A 20,766-nucleotide genomic window follows, 5' to 3' on the forward strand; every position below is an offset into this window, starting at 1 on the left:
AAGTATAGTCATCTTTGTAATGAATCTTTTGCAACATATTTAAGACGCATGGTTCGGATGTTCTGAATATGTATTGTTATCTTTGTAATGAATCTTTTGCAACATATTTAAGACATATGGCTCAGCTCTTCTGAATAAGTATTGTTATCTTTGTAATGAATCTTTAGCAACAGCCCATTTAAGACATATTGCTCAGATCTTCTGAATAAGTATTTTTATAGTGGATCTTTTGCAACATCTTATTTAAGACATATAGCTCGGAACTTCCGAATAAGTATTGTCATCTTTGTAATGAATCTGTAGCAACAGCCTCTTAAAGATATACAGCTCAGATCTTCCGAATAAGTATTTTTATTTTTGTAATGGATCTTTAGCAAAATATTTACAAGACCTATGGCGCAAATCTTGGACGTTTAGTTATTATTTATTATAATTTTTTATGAGCTCAATCGGCCCATTTTTTAGGTATTAGTTATTTTTTCCTCATTTTTCTGAATTAATATGTTTCACTCTCTAGTAATATCTCAAATAAGACCTGTGGTTCTGATCGTCCACGTTTATTTATTTTAATGGCCTCCCATGGGCACCTCTTTGGAAGCAAATGACTTTCAGAGGATAGGTAAATATTTTATAAAACACTTTTGTTATTGGTACATTTCCTATCGTTAATATTTAGCTCTCATAAGTCTCTCAACATAATACGGTAATAAAGTCGTACAAAAGCAACGAGCAATTATTATTGAAACACTACAAAAGGATGAACATAGATTTTGAGAGGTGGTAAAGTCGGTTTTCTTGCGAATGTTATTTAAGCCGTCGTGTTTGGTGCGAGTAAAGCATATTGCTTCTTCTGCTCCCGTATGTTTTCATAACCTTATCTTGCATAAATAATTCGATAGATACTCGAAGTCTCTATTTCATCATCCGTACCGGATCTATTATTTTTATGGCTACCATAAATCAATTGTCTTCTTTTTTTGGACAGTTTGCCAAAAACTGTTTATAAAAGATAAATTGTAAGGCAACGAACGAGTTTTCGTTCCTCTACTGAAATGACTGAAATTATACACTTTCTCAGCTGGACGTGAACGGCAAGGTTTAAGGTCCTTGTGAAAATTGGCTAACTGTCGAAGGTCTGAACATTAAAACACAAATGACTTTACTCCAGCTAAGATTCGGGGGTTTCACCATTTCAACAGCTTTCCTTCTCTCTTGAAATATTCAGCAGCACAGAAACATAACAGAGGAGAACAGGTATTTTCCCTTTGGAACATAATCCTCGACCTGAAGGTCTTACTTAGCCTGTGGGAATGCAGGTAACTCCAGTGAAGAAATGTTTAAATTTGAAGAATTATTACAGGTATATAAAGCCCAAACTTATGTAAGATGCCAAAATATTGATTTCCAGAAAACTGTTCACATAATCCTTTTATTTAGATCGAAGTGGTGTCATTTTATAACACGGTACCCGCATTCCTAAACACATGCTACATCACACGAAGAATGTTATAGCATCGAGGTAAAGGGATATATCTTTCAATGCTGGGTGCTAATTTCCCGACAGCCGATCCCTTCCCTAGTCTCAGAATCTATCTTTTCAATCTGAAATTTTGTAGCACATAACATTCATTCGGTATCTTTATGGGACATCTTTATCTAAGATGGTAAAATAAAAGTCTCGGTGGATTGAACGCGCAAATTCTCTCTCTCTCTCTCTCTCTCTCTCTCTCTCTCTCTCTCTCTCTCTCTCTCTCTCTCTCTCTCTCTCTCTCTCTCTCTCTCTCTCTCTCTCAAGAAATCAGTTTTTCTTACTTTGCTGGTAGTCATTCTTTAGCGTTCCTGTTTTACGGTGGACCATATACTGTATGTGTTTACACATGCTGGCGTGTACTGTACAAGATAGTCATAGTTCAGGCGGTAACTTATATCTACCTGTTTATTACTGAATCAACCCTTGTGTATGAAGAGTTGGAACTACGTCACTAGTACGTCTGTACTTGCTTAATGTTATTTTGTAATTCAAAAACCTCTTGTTAGTATCTCTTTTATTTATATCTCCTTCAGAATATCTGCTGCATCTCCGATGCGTAGAATGATCAGAATCCTCCTTTGCCTTGTTTCAGCGTCCTTAACGAAGCAAAAAATTCAATGCCTCCTTTTTTCATGCCACTTGTATAGCAGTCAAAATCGCCAGATGCTTCACATTGTTAAATAACTCAAAACCAAAGTGTTAGGAGAAAGAAACTGAAACTGTATATATTACAGAGAGCTGATTTGATGTCTTATGTGATCAGTAACATGTAAGAAACTGGAATTCAGTTTGGAAACTGTTGGAGGGGCAAGGAACAGACATCTACCTTGGCATCTGCCCTCTTCAGACAGAGTTGTATTTTGGAGCTTAATCCACGCCCTACCACAAATGACTTCACCTGGTGTGGACACAGGCTCGGAATGTGTGAACTCGACTACAACACCAGGCATTACCAAGGTCTAAATGAGACCTTTGGCTATACCATTTCATCGCAGTTATCTCGGATTTTTTTAAAAGCCTCGAAAAGTCATTGATTTCTTTGTCATTAAATTTAGACTTCTTATGCGTCAAAAATAGGCTCATGTTTCGTCATCGGTTGAGGTCGATGTAACGCTATACAGTATCGAATTTCTGGGATTTAAGCACGGCCACCTGTAGTCTGTGGGTCAATGTCGGGTCAAAGTCTTATATAAAGTGATATAGTGTAGATATAAAAACAATATCTAGATCATTAGATCAGACAAGGTTTATGATAAGGAATTACGTTGGAAATTAAAATAATCGTCAACAGTATGGCCTTAAAAAGATTGCCTGTGTTTTGCAGAGGAAAACGAGCCTTTTCCTTGAATGTGGTTACAAGAGCAACCATTCTCCTTAAATATGCATTGTATAATGGCACGGAACTCTGAAAGGATAGAGTACTTTTTAATTTAATAAGCTAACGTTATATCATATTATTTAAGTTAGTTATTTGTGAATGTTTATCAAACATTTGAAAATACTTAATGGACTTAATAAGCTGAAAACGTAGTTTAAGAATATGGAAATGTGTACTCAATAAATCCAGTTTATGTATTTGCGTTTGACGTGTGAAAAAAAATACTCAATGAGTCTGCCAGTCATCTATACTTGCTGAAACCAAAATGTTGCAGAACATACTACGGGTAGCTGGAGCTGCGTTTATAGTTTATATTACTATTTTAGCCAGACCGGGATCGAGTTTGTTTTCCTTTCACCCAGTGCTGATGACATTATCAGTAAGTGTTTCATCACATTTTCATATTAACTTTATTTGCTGTATATACCTACAGTTCCTCACCGGTAATGATATGATTATGACTGTACTGGTATATTAATTGTTTGTGAAACAAATTAACCATATTTTCACGACTATTAATTTATTAGCTCGTATATTTATGTATAGCCTATCTAGCAATGATTGTTTTGGGGGTCACAGTGGGAAGCGTAAATTGCTATAAAGCGAATAAATTACACCAACAGGAATAGGCTAGTAAAAAAATATCATAAATCACGAGATAATTAGGAAACATAGCCCATCCCCTCCAAAGATATAAATTGTGAATGTGTGACAAGGATTAATTACGGGGTTAGGATGCATCCTAAAACAGGCCTAACCTTCCCATCTGTAGTTTAGGTCATCTAATGAGAGCAGTAAAGTTTACATGGATCTTTCTTAGCCTAGTGACCCCCAAGGGTTTTCGGAGGTCGTTATCCAGGGCTAATATTTCTTGGGGGTCATAATTTTTATGTTATTTGCAGCCCTTTGTTTATGTTTTTACGGTAATCCCCAACAGGCCTGTACTAAACACGCCGCAAAGGTGGATACAGACCAGGTTAAAATGCATGGAGGTCACTGTCTAGGAAAGTTCTGTTTACATTGTCATTATGAAGGTAATGTACATTTGCATGAATAAAATCTTAATGTCATGCTATTAAACTCGATCCAATAGGATTTTGCCTATAGTATTTAAAGATTAAGTATACGTTCACCAAATACACAGGCATCTTCATTTTACATATGCACTGGTGCTTGCAGCATGACCAGTATCCCAAGAGATGGAATTATTCTTAGAAGCAGAGAAGCGTGTATCATTCTTAAAAGTGGGCAGAGATCCCTACTCTTTGCATCATTACATGTCTTTTGCTCTGGTATGTGAGCACCCTGATGTGCTCTGTTAGCTGTGAACATATCCTTATCATATCACCCCTCAATATTCACCTTCTGGATAGTTTTTGTTTCTTTGTTATTGATTGGTTGCAAAGCTTCACTCGAACGGTAGAATGAAATTATACTATGTGTAGGTTAGTTCAGGTCACTTGGGGAAGACATTCAAGCTGTCAGCCTACTTCAGTAGAGTGCAGTTCTGAAGCCTTCTGGAAGACGACTGTTCCAAAGTTAATGGACCACCCCTCAGATGAAAATATGCAGTTGGGGATGTGATAGGCAGGCAGAAGAGCATCTCAAATCTATGCTAACAGAAGCTACAGTGGCCACACTCTTTTAGTTAACCTATTTTGATGCTGAAGGTGGTTTTACTTAACGAGGTGTTGAGAAGGCCATTGCAACTACCAGTATCTGTAGGCTATGCCTTGAGTTTTGCTGAGGTAATCAAGTTGTGCATGTACACTGGACCCCTGCCTATTTGCAGTTCTGGATTTGCGGCTTCGGCTATTCATGGATTTCTTTGTAGAGCATAGATAAACTTTATTTGCGGAAAATTCGCCAATTTGTGGTATTTTTCATAGAGAAATATTCACAGATTACTGTATTTTCATATAATTTTCATGACTAAATGCACTTTTTATGATAAAACTACTAAAATATTCAGGTATAAGCATTTTTAGAGGGTTTTTTGGTGTTCTGAACTATCAAAATAGGCAGTTATAAGCAATTTTAGAGGGATTGAAGTATTAGCAAATTTTAGCTATTAGGGGGGAGGGGGTCGTGGTGTGCATCTCCCTCGAATATCGGGGGTCGACTGTACCATAAATAGTGATGCTCCATGGAGGTAATCTTTCTGTATGAACTGCTGTTACAGCACAAATGCAGTTTTGCCATCATCTGTCGACAGCAGAACTTGTATGTATTATATGTAAAAAAATTTCATTCAAATTACTATAAAAGGAAATTTACATCTAGTCCTCCTCTATTACGTAAAGTGAATAATGTTCACAAAACTAATGGATAACATATTTCAAGAACAGTTTTTTCAAGTCTCAAAACTCTTCTTTCAAGAATTACCTTATCCCTTGGCTAACTGGCTGCTCTTGCAAGAAGTAATGCACAGTATTTTTGAAATATTAAATCTCATTGTAGGTTTTTTATCTGTAGTTCACAGGAGCAATGACTGAAGCCATATTCATTTTTACCAAGTATGGACTTGCATCAGGATCCCTCCGTAGCACAAGAGTTACAGCACACTGGATAGTGATTGGCATAGCAGCCCTATGCCACTTTATAGGATATGCTGTCATTTACTACAATAAGGAAATAAATAACAAACCTCACAATACTTCATGGCATGGATTTCTGGGACTGATTGCATCCGTTTTATTTTGGATTCAACTTTCTGTGGGGATTTTTGCAAAATACCCTCAGCTACTTAAAAATGTTATGCCTCTAAAAAGATTAAGAGCAAGTCATGCATTATTTGGTATGCTGATTTTTATCAGTGGCATGGGGGCAATGATATTAGCTCTATGGAGTACCTGGTTTGTTAGCAATGCATCTCCCGCTGCATTTTATGGTGCAATGGGATTGTATATTACACTTGCCTTAACTGCAGTTATTGTATTTACAAAGAAGTATGCACAGTTGTTGTTCTGAGTGGCCTAAAACAAAGCTTGCTTTTAATTTGTGCAATATATTTATTATAGAGTTGTTTTTTGACTCATTCTGCATAAGGTATTAAATGTTTTTCTCTAAATGCAGTGTGTATCACTTATTAAGGTACTTGTTTAACTACAGCATTTTTCCTGTTTTTAGTTGTAAAATTGATGACATACAGTGGACCCCCGCCTATTTGTGGTTCTTGATTCGCGGCTTCACCTATTCACGGATTTTTCTGTGGAACCTACATGTACATTATTCACGGAAAATTCACCTATTCGTGGTATTTTTCATAGAGAAATATTCACTAATTACTGTATTTTATATAATTTTTATGACTTAAGTGCTTTTTTGTGATAAAACTATCAAAATACTCAGGTATAAGGATTTTTAGAGGGTTTTTTTGGTGTTTGAGCTATTCGTGGGGGTTGTGGTACGCATCCTCCGCAAATACCGGGGGTTGTGGTATGCATCCTCCGCAAATACCGGGGGTCGACTGTATATACAGTACTGTATTTAGTTTTTCAGAAGATATGTTTGTTTGAAATTACAATTAACCAAGCAATAATATAGTGTAAATTCCACAGATGTGCATAAGAACTTACTAAACATCATCTCTAGAATAAAATAATGGCAAGACGATAGCATTTTGATTAAAGAAAAATAACAGTTATATGAGAAATATCTTTATTTCTTAGTTTTTGGAAAATCGGTTTCCATGACCATGGTTTTATGATGACATTTGTGTTTGTTTCTTTTTGAAAATTGGCCCTCTATATTCATAAGGTTTAGGTTCTTAGTCATCAGTTCCCACCGCAGCTAACATTACCTACTTCACATAGGCTAGGCTAATATTTTTAATAAGTGTCCAGTAAAGTGTTTGGAATTTTGAAAGTATCTTAAAGAAAGACCAAAATAAAGTATTTTTGTCAAATGATTTATTACCATCAAATATCAGTCTTAAAAGCAACTACCTTTTAGCCATGAGCAGCTGCTTGTAAGTAATCTGCCATGTATAGAATTATCACTTAAATTTATCACAAAATAACTTCAATGAAGTGTTAATACTGTATAGCATTACCACTGAACCGTATGCTGTGTTTGTATTTTTAACTCGGTGTATAGACAGTGTGAATTCTCAACAACTTGAAGATGAAGCAAAGGACAAAATTTGCCCCCCACCCCTATATCGATATGTGATTTCCACTCCTTTTTAATACACAGAGGCTCTTCTACATTACTGAATACTGTATTTTGTTATAGCAATAATAATCATTCATTACTAAGAGTAGCAGTCATATATTTTCACATTTAAATTGCTACTTCCTGCCTTATCTAGTCATAATCAGATACAGAATGCTCATTTTAATAGCATATATGTTCATATATGGCATTTAGCCATAAAGAACTCTTTGATACTGAATTTGCTATACGTACTTTGCGAGTAATTTGTGCCCAAAGGGAATTATCAACTATGTATAACTGCACCTACCTTGCCTTGATTCAGATTTGTGCCTTTTTGGTCAGAACAGCATCTATTGATTACAGTGGAAAAATTGGATAAGCTGTGATTCTTCAGTGGAACAGTGAACATTTAAAAATGTCTTCCAGGTGTAGTAAGTGTAGCGTGAATTGTGAGTGTTGTTAAACAGAATATTTTTTGTGCATTAATTCAAGTAACTGATTTCACTTTACTAATGGCCATCAGTGCTAACGTGTGGCTAATAAGCTGAAGAAAAATGAGGATGGTCAGTGAACTACTAATTACATGCGTGATTGGGGAACATTTCTTTTTATTTGGCCATGAGACATGAATAGGAAGCATCTCTGCCAAGGTGATGATTGCCTTTATATAATGAATGAAACATAACTTGTGAGTGTTCAGATTTGTTAGGTGTTTTCAAGATGGCCAAGTATAGCCCAGCTTCAGTAGAGTAAAAGAACATTTCAAACCCATTATGCATTACTGTGCAAAGATAAAATTGCATTACAGATCTGTAGAATAGGATTTTTTTTTTTATCCATGGATCAAAGTCAATTCCATACCGTTACTTGGTGTTGGGACATGTCTTGTTGGGATATGCACACTTGGCTACAGAATTACGGGGTAATGTGGTTGGCTTCTTTCTCCTAAACATGTTTCACTGGTACAGCACTGTGCTGGCAATCACAAGGCCTGTGGTTCAGTTTCCATTTGTAGCTAACCAAATCCACCCAGTTCCAAATGGGTACCTTGAACTTAGCTGGGAGTCAAAATCATTTGAGACGAGCTGGCCACCATAGTTTTCAGTTCCGTGGCCTAATATGTATGGCTCTGCAAGACTTGCATCCAGCTTCATTCAGTTATATGGGATTGACTTTGACTCAGGAGTACATGTATTACTATGATTTGCTCTGCACAACCTTGGGTATTACAGTGATAAAGTTTTTTTATATATATTTGTAAATGTAATGTCAAACTATACTTTTGTACTGTTTCAAATTTGTCAATAAATTTTACATTTTTTCCCCCCCTCTTTCATTTTTCCAGTTTTTTAGCAATGCGTATTAAGTTCATCCATGGAGATCTGGTGTAGAACCTAGGTGAGGACAGGAATTCAATTAGTGTCTCAAAATCACTGGTCCCCTACAGCAGATATTACTTTTCCAACTCCTTACAAGTCAATAACCAGAAGCATAAATTGAATAAACTAATTAATGAGTGTAAAAAGATATCACTACTAAAATTCAGGTAAGCAGTCCAAATATTCAGCAGTAAACTGTGAATTATTTAAAATTTCTCCGTACATGTTATATGAGGATGAAGGATAGTATATACTGTATATCTCGTGAAAAAATTACATAAGTCTTTTAAGAGATTCTCCACAATATTGTATGCAACAAGGGAATGAAAGGGAGAATAGCACCATACATTAAAAAATTGTCACGTTTTCTGATAAGTACTGAAAAGCAAAATGAAAAAATGCTGTGACTATATAATAGAATGCAATCCTTACAAATGATGGCATGGTTAAATAACACTGAAACCCTTATAAGAAAAAGAGCCAAATTATGAAATGAAGGCATGAGGATTTAAGTAATCACTGCACCTAATTAGAAATTATTTATTTAACATTATAAAATTACAAAAAAGTCAATAACTACAGCTCAGAGAGGCAGATTGTAAGTTATCAGACTAAACAGTACTGTACAGTATAAATCATTGTTTTCCTAAAAAAACTGATATATATACAATTTCAAAGTTCAAAGATATAAATCCCTGAAATTTAAACTATCATGCTACTGGGAGCTATGCATTTTATGCATTTTACTTTCTATTCCTAACCCCAGGTGACTTCCCATTTTAAACTACCATGCTACTGGGAGTTATGTATTTTACTTTCTATTCCTAACCATGGGTTTCTTCCCAATCAAATTTTCTATTTCCTAAGTTGTCCCAATCAAAATTCAGCCTTCATCAAAGGTAAATTCTTTGAGCTGCTTTAAAATAACCAAAACTACAAAAAATGAAGAAAGATTCTCGTGTTTTACACTTCTCCCCCTTATGATTACTGTTGTACAGTATTCAAGCAGAATACTAACTGCAGGTTAATAAATATACATATATTAATATTAAAAACTTAACAACAGCTTAAACATACGACCCGTTCCTCCTGGAGGTATCTGAAACAAAGAGATAAAATCATTATTATAAAATTTCACATGTTAATTATAAAATACATCTGGTAAACTTTTAGAGAGATTTCTGACACCACAAAACATTTGTTTTCCATGAAAAAGATCAAAATAAGGTTTGGTGATCATCTTTCCCAAGTGCCATGTCTAGGATTACCCAGTCTTAAAAGGACTCTACTTCCTCTGGTAGTAGTATCTCAGTCTGAAAGTAATATCTGCTAAAACAATAAACAGTACATAAATCTTCCTCGTGTTCATTCACTTTAAAGTACCACTGACTAAAGTTTGGCTGACATTATAAACAGAGAATAAATAGCCTACATCTGGGTATTAATTAGAATGTCAAAATTATAATAAATTTTGTAATTTATACTTAATGATAAATAAAACAAGACAACAAATACAGAATGCTTTTGGTTAATAATCTGGTGTGAAATAATTAAAAGAATCTTTGTTAATGGATTATCTTCACCGCTGATAAAAGTACCCAATGGTACATTTAGTACTTCAACACTGGTTTTGTAAGTCACTTTGACCAATAAACTTATTTTACAATAACGAAACCTACCGCAAACATTTTCCTTTCCTAAGGACTGCTGTACGCAGTACAATTATTATCGTAACATTCATAATACAATACTAATAAACTACTACACAGCTAAAACTAAAACAAAGAATTAAAATGCTTACATTGTTAATGAACAATTGGTACAAAAGTCTCCCTTGCAGAGGTGGCATGACCTAGCGCACTTATCACAAAAAGTGCACTCACAGTATGAGCATGGCGGCCTGGTAAACTTTATCATAGTTTTGCAGCTGACGCATACACTAGGCCCTTCCAAACGTCCACTTATAACCTGAAAGATAAAAAAAATGCTAATAATGTCTGTGTTGCTTTCTAAATGTGCTGCCTAATACTGCGCCATTCATACAGAGAGAAATATATTTAATAACTAATTAAGAATGATCTTGGAAGTATAGTGCAATGTATATATTTGATATGAAAAACAATATTGGTGAAAAAATTCACTGATGTCAGCGTAAATATCAAGAAAAATAAACTGTTTACAGCATATACTTATATTTACACAATGTGGATTTTTTTTTTTACCGTTTTAGTAACTCACGTGATTATGAGATTCTTATAAAATCACTAAATATTTTTTTTCATAAAATACTACATAGAGTGAGTTCCTAACCTGATGGAATTTTAATCAAAGAATAATACAGGTAATCCTAGGAAAGGGAGGTGAAGAATGTACAGTATTATGTAAAATCAAATGCTTTCCAGGTTTTTCCCAATGCCCAAGCCAAAACAAGTCACAACACCTTCAGCCTCTCCTCTGTCTCCTGGAAATGACCCAAAGTTGTTGCAAAAGCATAAGAATTTGAAACATGTACAGAATCCATCAAGTTCGCAAACACCCTCCTCTGACTGAACAAAGGATGAACAGGTGGACAATGTCCCAACAGCTGAAGCATGTGTTCAGCCCTTTGTTGGCCGAGTCGGTTGAGCTTCAGACTGTCAGTCGATGGGCCGGAGTTCAATTCCCGCGGCCGGCTGATGAAGAGTTAGAGGAATTTATTTCTGGTGATAGAAATTCATTTCTCGCTATAAAGTGGTTCGGATTCCACAATAAGCTGTAGGTCCCGTTGCTAAGTAACCAATTGGTTCTTAGCCACGTAAAATAAGTCTAATCCTTCGGGCCAGCCCTAGGAGAGCTGTTAATCAGCTCAGTGGTCTGGTAAAACTAAGATATACTTAACTTTTTTTGAAGCATGTGTTAAGGAGTAAAGAATTGGGAAAAACAGGAGAACAGCAGGTAGTTTACTGCCCTCACAAGACAACTGTGGCTTCCTCTGCATTAACCTGTACTAGACAGGTAACCATGAGCGACACTCAACTCAGTTCACTAGACAGGTAACCATGAGCGACACTCAACTCAGTTCAAAGACAACATGCACTCCTGACCTCTGCAGTAAGAACAGTAACAATGAAGGCCAATGCTTAAAGAGAACATGAACCTTACAAAAAGAAAAGAATGAGGGTTACACTAACAGAAGACAAGCACTCTATACCCATACATTCACACCCTGGGCACCTAAGCTGGTCATTCTTAATCAGGAGTCACCATTCTTACAAAACAATGGTTTGTACTTTATACAACATACATAATTTCAGCATGAATTCAGTTCCTTGTTCCTAAATTATTACTATATATCATTATAGGGACAGGAAATTTACTCACATCTACTGCATGATGAGGCTTGACTAACGTTCCTTGTGGTGTAAGAACCATTTGGTGAAGATTTGATCGTATATCTTTCTGGATCGCTGGCATAAAGTCCATGGGTTCCACATTGTTGTTCATTATATTCTTAGCTCCACGGTACAACAAACTTAACGTCTTATCTGCAAGAATACAACAATTTAATTTTTCCCTATAAAAGGAAGGTTATTAAGTATTAAGTAACAATAATACAGTAGTCATAAATTGTACATTACTGATAAAGACAACTCGAATAAACACTCCAAAATAAGTAAATACTGTACTGGGTACTTGAAGATATTAGCTTCAAAATCAGATACGACAAAAAAAATACTAAAAAGAAAAAATCGTAGTCTCCCAAATCAAATACCTTTAGAAAAACTAGTGAAAAACATTTAAGTATGATGCTTTTGACACTGAATTATAAAATATTGTTCTATAATTAAAAGGTTTTCAGGTACAGATTATCTTCCAGTAAGATATCATATAAGCTATATTTCTTTAGATGCTGGATAACATCTAACATCAAGCAAACTTGGATATTAGATATTTAGGTACCTAATCTGACCTGGATGACAATGTTGGTTAGTATTCGGCAGCACATAACAGGCAAGCCAATTAAGAGAAGCTACTAAGCAATGTGTAAGAGCAAAAGATATAAGGGCCTACTTAGAGCTGAGCTTTTTTCTCATAAGTTTTTTATCATCCTCAATGTCTTAAGCGCTAAGATCATTATTTATCTTATACTATAAATAATGCAGTAGAAATGAGATTATTTCCTAAAATCTAACAATTACCCCCAAAAATTGATAAAATATTCACCAATCATAAAATGTTTTATTTTGGGGGAGGGTAAATTTTTACTTAATGCTACGACCAATCCATGAACACTGTGCTTACCACCAGCCCACAGCTATAAACTCAAACAAAAGACAACTTGACAAAAGACCGTAAATAACATGCTAACAATAAATCTGCAACATATTTGAGTATGCTTTTTGTATTAGCATATTAAGAAAAGTTAAGAACAAAGCAAAAAACTCCAATATTGAGAATTGGTACCAAAGTAGAATACAGTGATACAATTTCTTCTATGTCAACTGGCAAGTTAATACTCTGCCACCCACTAAGGTACAAGACATATTTCCATTTCTCATGCCCTAGAATTTAGTTTTAGTAAATGCCATTATTAGGTCCATGACAAATTGGCCTTGGCTTTTGTTTTTTGTCAATTGACCAATAATGCCTTGCCAGACATTGCTGTGGGTAATAAGCGAAGGAACTTTTTTTCCAGTTTCAGAGTAGATGGTTATTTTTTTGCTGGTTAGCTGTGTTATTATGGCTGGGCCTTAATGAATACAGGATCTGATTAACTCGAGCAACCTTAGTCTGACCTTGCAAGTTTGTGAAGACTGCTGGTCGCAACTACAACGGGAGGAAAATAAGTAGCTTCTAACCATGAGGTAAGAGATTTTAAATGTGAAATATCTGGGATATTTCTGTCAGTTTTTATATGACTTATGTAATTTTCACAGGATAACATGGCCAAAATTATATTTGGATGTATTTAAATATATACTGGAATTATCAATTAATTAACAGGTCAAAAATTTTTTGTTTACTAGGGTTTTTCTACTAAGCTTTTTATCTGCCTTGGACAAATATGAATTTCATATTATGGGTCCAAAAGTCTACGCCAGTTTAGATAGAGAGGTCCGAGGGGTGAAGCTATCTGGCCAGGTAAGGAGCCTGCACCCAATGCTAGGTCAAATTAAGGACAAAGGAATTCTACTGAAAAGCTAAGTGGGGTGCCGTGTTTAGTGCAAGCCCTTCAGGGATGATGAAAAAACAAACGAAAGACGGTGAGTTTATAAAATTTTCTCTGTAAGTGTCGCAGATGATCTCACCTATACTGCATAATTGGTTATACACCCTTTTATATATTCCATCAAAAAATCTTATCAATATATATCTCAGTGCAGAGCTCCTCTGTAGAATTACCAAGCAAGAACAGGTTAGGTCGCATCCACATAGGTTACATTGCTCTTTAATTATCAGCCCCAGGGCTAGGTAAGGACACAGTGCCTTTAGTTAGGTTAGGATATGAAGCATCTCCGTAACTGTCATTACTATGGGCTAGGCCACACTTTAATTTTACAAAGCAAATGCAGAGTAGAGGTCAGGGCTGCTGTAGGCAATTTTGTTGTAAGTATTTCAGGGGGAATATGACCAAACCAGACTTACATTTACCTAACTTAACCTTGGGTGCCGTCTCCTAACCTAGCCCTGGGGGAAAGCTTCAGGTTATTTTTCATCAGACTCCAGCCACCTCCCGCATTGTAATTTATATTTTTCTTGGGTAAAACACATCAAAATATGGTAGCTCTAAGTAGTAGCTCTGCGGCAGCAATTTCCTTCTAGCTTGACTTTTTCTACAGTTTTTTGGTTGCTAATTATGGATTTACCTTCAGTTTTTGTCACACGAATGTAATTAACCTGTAATTAACCCCTGAAGTCCCATCCAACAAGGGGTTTCCATACATGATCTTCACAAGACAGAGCACGGGTACGTCTGTTTGGAATGGTTCATATCCCGTCCAGCAAGTGCAATAACTTGTTAACGTATGAGTAACCCCCCCCCCAGGCCAGTACTAAACACGGCAAAGGGACATTCCATTTGGCTGACAACAAACAAATGCACCGCCAGTATCAGAAGGCCCTAAAAGTGTAGAAAAAACCAGTTTCCAAGCTAAAAACAGGCGCAGAGCTAATACTTACAATTACCCAAAACATATAGTTTCTTCTCAGTAAATAACCTGCGCAAATGCTGAATATGAGAGAAAAAAAAATTAGGTAATTCTAAGCAGGATGTCTGCGGTGAGCTAGACTATGGCAATTGATGTTTTCCTATGTTATTTTACTTGCTTTACAAGAATTTAAAGTAATATTTTGTCGGCCAGCTGTAACTAAACTGTAATTGACCTTTGAAGACTACACGACTTGAATTACCTAACGCGGGGTAGGTCTAAGCCGGCATTCCGCGGCAAGCCCCCACCCACCCTCCATAGCTAATACGGCAAAATTGTAACCAGTAAACACCCCTAAAAATACCAACCTAACATACCCTAAAGGTGTTTACTGGTTACAATTTTGCCCTATTAGCTATGGGGGGGGGGGCTTGCCGCGGAATGCCGGCTTAGACCTACTCCGCGTTAGGTAATCCAAGTCGTGTAGTCTTCAAAGGTCAATTACAGTTTAGTTACAACCGGCCGACAAAATACTACTTTAAATTCTTGTAAAGCAAGTAAAGTAACATAGAAAAACGCCAATTGCCACAGTCTAGCTCACTGCGGACAGCCGGCTTAGAATTATCAAAAATTAATCAAATTACGACTTATAATGAAAGACAATACCGGCCCCACTGGTGGCAAAATTGTACCCCGTAAACACCCCTTGGTTACATTAGGTTGGTATTTTTTGGTTCTTTTAGTGCCTTATCATTTCCTAGCCATTTTTGTATGAAAAACCCGCAGGCCAAATCGTTTTCATGCAAAAATGGCTTCCTGGAGTCTTCCGTAACGGCTGGCAGGAGTCTTCCGGAAAATGACAAAGCTTCGCCCCCCCCCCATTAATTTGTGACCCCTTACTCTGGATTCTACCCATTTTTTACACACATAGCTTAAATAAACACACATAAATACACAAATTATGATTAATTTTTAAACAAATATACATAAAGGTCCCGGGAACCCGCAACAGATCCTAAGGTAATATACATCAGGTTACGACTGGCTAGGCTACTTACCATAAACCGCTTTCATTTTATCTTGACTGGACACGCCATTAGCCAATTGCTTTTCGCCCACGTGGACCTTGTGCTGAGGTCCATACGAGTCTCCATCGCCGAACGGATAAGACCTCTTTGGCATTGCAATACGGGAGATTTTCGATTGGGGTGGCGCCAACTCCACTCTTTATTCCTGGTGCCAAACAAACAACTGACTGGCTGAAGTCTCGGTTTTCTACTTCGTCAGAGTGTTGTTATGTAAGGTTTGGTAATGGGTCTCTTTTCCGTAAATATATCGTAACGAGACAATACTTTCCAGTGAGTCTCATTTTCGTATACAGATAGATAGCTTTATTGACCACACAATGACGATACTTTTATCATTACATGATTACACACTTGTCGTGCTGTAAGAGTAACAACCTCATCTAAGTGTTGTTATGCAAGTTTTGGTAATGAGTCGTATTTTTTTATACGCCCTAATGATACAAAAAGTCTTAATGAGTGTCAGATAGATAGATAGATTTATTGACCAGAAAACTGTAATAGTTTCATCATCACATAATTGCCCTGCCGTAATAATAACTGCTTCGTCCGAGTGTTGTTTTGCAAGTTTTGGTAATGAGTCTCATTTTCATAGACCCTCAGAATATACAGTACAATACTTTCATAATTACAAAAGATTAAAAAATACAGTATTTTCATATATTGCAAAGGATAATAAAAAATAAATATTATGAGTGTGATATATGAATATAATACGCACACGTATTGCGTTGGTCTTGAAACTTGTGAATTTCACCGTTTTTAATATATTTAGCAAAACACAACAGGCTTTTATTTCATATGCGTTTTCTAGATGGCATAATTTTCTAGTGGTACAGATTATTATTTTTTCCATTTCTGTTGATATATGAAATGCTAATTACGTCAAAATTTTATGCATATAATTATTAAAGCTTACTTTTTTTTTTTTGCTTAGGCCTGTAGTCAAATTAAGTAGTCATAGTCTACTTTACTCCCCTCTTATATCATATGATTCTTTCCTCGTGAATCTTCTCTGAGTCTTTCGTCTAATCTTTTATTTCAATCTTCGCTTGCATCGTCTGTGATCAAGTATAAACAAAACTTGAGCTCCCCATTGGATGGGCCGATATCGAACTCGGCTAGCACTCTCCTAGGCCCGAGTTCGATTCTACGGCCGGCCAATGAAGAATTAGAGGAATTTATTTCTGGCGAAGAAATTAATTTCTCGGTATAATGTGGTTCGGATTCCAGAATAAGATGTAGGTCCCATTGCTAGGTAACCAATTAGTTCTTAGCCACGTAAAATAAGTCTAATCCTTCGGGCCAGCACTAGGAGAGCTGTTAACCAGATCAGTGGTCTGGTTAAACTAAGGGTATACTTAACTTAAACAAAACTTGAAGTAATTGGATTGTTTGTAAAGCAATATCAAAGAAGGCGTAAATCACATTTTCGCTCTGAGAGATTTATATATGGGTGGATCTTGGTATAACCTAAAATCGTTTAGGGGGAATTCTTTCTTTCGACAACTTCCTAAAGCGTTTGAACTCAAAATTGAGCTTTAAAACTATATTCAAAGGTTAAAAGTTATAGCGTTTGAAATGTACGACTGGTATTATGCGCAGGTATACAGTAGGGTGCATTCAAAATCCACGGTGTGAATATTTCTAGCCTGGAGACTGATGTATTACCTTATTATTGCCATCGCTAGAATTTCAAATTTCAAATATGTCTAAATAAAAATGTCTACTAATTGAAGGCTAGCGTGAAATGGAAGTAAAGTTCTAAAGAAAGATATACACGTCATTATGCAAAGTCGAAATATTGCCAACTGTACAAACTTTTAAATATGCACGTTGCCACAGTGTTCGAACATAAATGTTTTTATGGTAATATTCAGGATTTTACAACTAATAATCAAGATTTCAAAGAGGAAAAACATATTTAAACTAAGATGCCTTTAAAAATATAAATAAAATACTGCTGTAGATCTCAAAATATTATTAAGATAAGATAAGATATCAAAATGAAGCACCACTGGAATTATTCTTTAAGCTGTCGACTTCCCAAACATCTATATTGATTTTGGAGATAAACAAATGCGATATTCTCTTATTAACAATTGTTGGTTTATTTCACCAGACATTTGGGTCGTAGTCATTCATTACTGTCATCAAGTGATCATATCAGTTGGGTTAACCGTCCAATATGATATGGTTCTGAAAAACCTTATTCAGCTATGTCTAAATATATCATTATTATTGTTATTAGTATTATTACTACTACACTACTACTACTACTAGTACTACTACTACTACTAGTACTACTACTACTACTACTACTAAGACCTTTCTCCTAGCAAGGGACGGCTCCAGAGAAAAAAATCACAAAATACTCTCTCTCTCTCTCTCTCTCTCTCTCTCTCTCTCTCTCTCTCTCTCTCTCTCTCTCTCTCTCTCTCTCTCTCTCAAGTATGTTTTGATTCCACAGGCAACAGAACATTCATGCATGTTCGACAGAGCTGGGCTGTGTTAGCCTAGGCCTAAGTGGCAAACATTTCTAGTCAAGATGCAAGTTGAGCAGTTCTTTGTAAAACTACAGATTGTATCAATGGCCTTTAAAAATCCATCTCCAAAAGATTAATAGAAATTCATTTGCAATAAGTCAAGTTTAAAGGTTTAAAGACACTAACGAGCAGCCGGGACAAGGGACAAGAGACAAGAGACAGGTCATTGCACTTCTGCGCAGTGTCCTAGACCAAACATACAGATCCCTCACCCGAGTCACGTGAAACCTGAGAAAGTGAGTCAATAATGGCTACTTGATTCAGCCTTCCAATAGCCCCTCCCCCTCTCCAAACTCTCCCAATTTTTAGCTCCCGGGGACACTGAGGTCGTGAGCCGGTGAAAAATGTATCAAGGATTTTAGCGGTGATTGAACTTGAGGTTTGCTTTCTTTATTATTTGACCTTCGCGTTCTGACATCGCGCCGGCAGATGTCGCTTGCGTACATTTTTTAGCGGACACCCATGCAATTACGTGCGGAAACACACACACACACACACACACACACTCATATATATATATATATATATATATATATATATATATATATATATATATATATAAAATGTATGTATGTATGTGTGTGTTTCTTTTTAAGATACAACAGTCATACAGGTGTCATTTTATCCTGCGATAATAATAATAAGATTAATAAAACGCTTAAAGATTAGAGGGCTTGTAATATATTTCGTGGGAAAACACAACAGTTTTTATCTCAAATAAGCTGACGTCACAATAATCGAAAGGTAAAATATCAAGCATTTTCTGATTAGAAGAGTCCAAGTTTATATAAGACTCAGTCATTAAACTAATCTGGATGCATTGAAATATCAATCTTTCAAAAAAGGTATAGACCAATGACTTTTTCCTTGCTCTCCCACATGCTTTTTTTTTTAACTTCTATGAACTGAGTTTAACTCTATCATAAATATCTATAAGTCTAGAGTTACTCTAAATGCAGTGAATAACACTAAATTCATCATAAGTCAAAAGACACCCTGCTTCACCTCATTTACCGAAGGAACGGACAATGATTAATATAGTAAAGGAAAGTGAGCTAGTGACTGCAGTGATAGAACTGAGAAACAGTACAATAGCGAGACCGTTATAAAAGAATGTAAACAATGAGGAATTAATGTCTCTAAGCTCCGTGACTTTTTATTTCATTTTAGGTACGAGGAAACCGATATCGTACGGAAGTGATTCTTTTATCTTGACTATTACTGATAAGAATTTCGTAGAGATCGAGGGAATCTAATCTGTCACGCACAATCACAACATCCAAAACAAAATCCGGACCGATTTTGTAACAACAACACTGATAGCGATAAGGACGATGATGGCAACAGTCGCATTTGTGCATATTTTTACTAAATAATGTAGTTGCCAGAAAAGAATGAAACTGCGTAAGGTAGTACACAAGCAATATTAAGTTATTTATTTTATTATTATGTATCTTCCAGTTGAAGTGAACTGCAAAGATCATGCTATCTATAATACTTTTTCCTAAGATTCTCAAGATAAGAAAAGCAAAAGAAGACATTGTCCCACTATATGCTTGACATTTGTGTGGGCTGTTACTTACAAATTTGGCATTTTCCACTTCTCAAATAGGGTGAATGTTTATGTATATGTGGTACACGAATTTAACAAATATATATATTTATAATATACCTGTGCATTTGGTTAACTCACGAATTTTTGTTTTGCAGAACCTGAGAGTAACATGTTTTCCTTGTATTCTTATCCAAAGGGGTGCCTTCGATATTACTGTAAGGTCCACACCAGGGTTTTTAACCCCCTTCACTACCACACCATACTTACGGGACACTTCGAGGCAAGAGCCCGTGTTGGCACAAAGCCGGCTTGATCTACACCAATCAGCTAACACTAAGGTATGTCATGGAAATAAGTAACAAGCATAAATATCGATATTCGAGTTTTAAATACTTGCTTTGTATATTAATATACTTTTGGGGTGTTCCGCGTGTATGTTTGGTAATTTCGAACATTATTAATAATTAGAATTATATGTTTTTCTATGTTTTTGCTTAGTAATTCAGCTTTATTGATTACTGTTTATTATTCATGCAAGTCATTATTTGAAAGCTATTTGTGAATACATAAAAAAAGTATATTTATCGTCTACATTTGATGCTTGAGGCAAGCGCTAAAACAATGATAATGAGCTTATCAGAAGCAATCTGGCTTTAGGGAATTCCAGAATACGTAAGAGATTACAAAATCTTACGCTGTCAAATCTTTTATATAATCGTGTCATATGTCAATTTTAAGTCATTTCTACTCTCGCAAAAGCCGAAGAACTACCTTACTTTCTGTCTAGTTTTAAGTCTCATAGAAAACGGGAATAATGGGGGCAGACTATGCACAAAGGACTGAAATAACATTAGATGAGGAAAGGCTTAATGTGGTTGGGTCTGTCAAACATTTGGGAACAGTGATATCCAATACAGGCTTTCTTCAGTTAGAACTTAGGAAAGGACTAAAAATAAGGCAAATAATGCGCAAGCTAAAAGAATTTTGAAATAAAATAGACTGTAAT

At 35.8% G+C, this 20,766-nt stretch overlaps 2 protein-coding genes across 2 annotated transcripts; one reads left to right on the forward strand and one right to left on the reverse strand.

The window, feature by feature from the left end:
- Positions 1-3,087: 3,087 nt before the first annotated feature.
- LOC136832695 (transmembrane reductase CYB561D2) lies at positions 3,088-8,388 on the forward strand. Its single transcript, XM_067094108.1, has 2 exons — positions 3,088-3,288; positions 5,385-8,388. The coding sequence occupies exons 1-2, from the start codon at positions 3,175-3,177 to the stop codon at positions 5,877-5,879; spliced, it is 609 nt and encodes a 202-aa protein (XP_066950209.1). The 5' UTR covers positions 3,088-3,174; the 3' UTR covers positions 5,880-8,388.
- A 584-nt stretch (positions 8,389-8,972) lies between these two features.
- LOC136832696 (apoptosis regulatory protein Siva) lies at positions 8,973-15,841 on the reverse strand. Its single transcript, XM_067094109.1, has 4 exons — positions 15,633-15,841; positions 11,807-11,970; positions 10,248-10,414; positions 8,973-9,545 (listed from the first exon to the last, which is right to left on the reverse strand). The coding sequence occupies exons 1-4, from the start codon at positions 15,754-15,756 to the stop codon at positions 9,503-9,505; spliced, it is 498 nt and encodes a 165-aa protein (XP_066950210.1). The 5' UTR covers positions 15,757-15,841; the 3' UTR covers positions 8,973-9,502.
- Positions 15,842-20,766: the final 4,925 nt, after the last annotated feature.

This window comes from Macrobrachium rosenbergii, chromosome 50 (assembly GCF_040412425.1).
Source record: "Macrobrachium rosenbergii isolate ZJJX-2024 chromosome 50, ASM4041242v1, whole genome shotgun sequence".
NCBI lineage: Eukaryota > Metazoa > Arthropoda > Malacostraca > Decapoda > Palaemonidae > Macrobrachium > Macrobrachium rosenbergii.

Excerpts from the sequence above, each read along its gene's own strand:
- LOC136832695 (XM_067094108.1), top strand. The coding sequence starts at position 3,175 with ATGTTGCAGAACATACTACGGGTAGCTGGAGCTGCGTTTATAGTTTAT. Across the intron at positions 3,289-5,384 it reads CAGTGCTGATGACATTATCA|TTCACAGGAGCAATGACTGA; the intron begins GTAAGTGTTTCA and ends TTTTATCTGTAG.
- LOC136832696 (XM_067094109.1), bottom strand. The coding sequence starts at position 15,756 with ATGCCAAAGAGGTCTTATCCGTTCGGCGATGGAGACTCGTATGGACCT. Across the intron at positions 11,971-15,632 it reads TAAAATGAAAGCGGTTTATG|ATAAGACGTTAAGTTTGTTG; the intron begins GTAAGTAGCCTA and ends GTATTCTTGCAG. Across the intron at positions 9,546-10,247 it reads ACCAATTGTTCATTAACAAT|ATACCTCCAGGAGGAACGGG; the intron begins GTAAGCATTTTA and ends TCTTTGTTTCAG.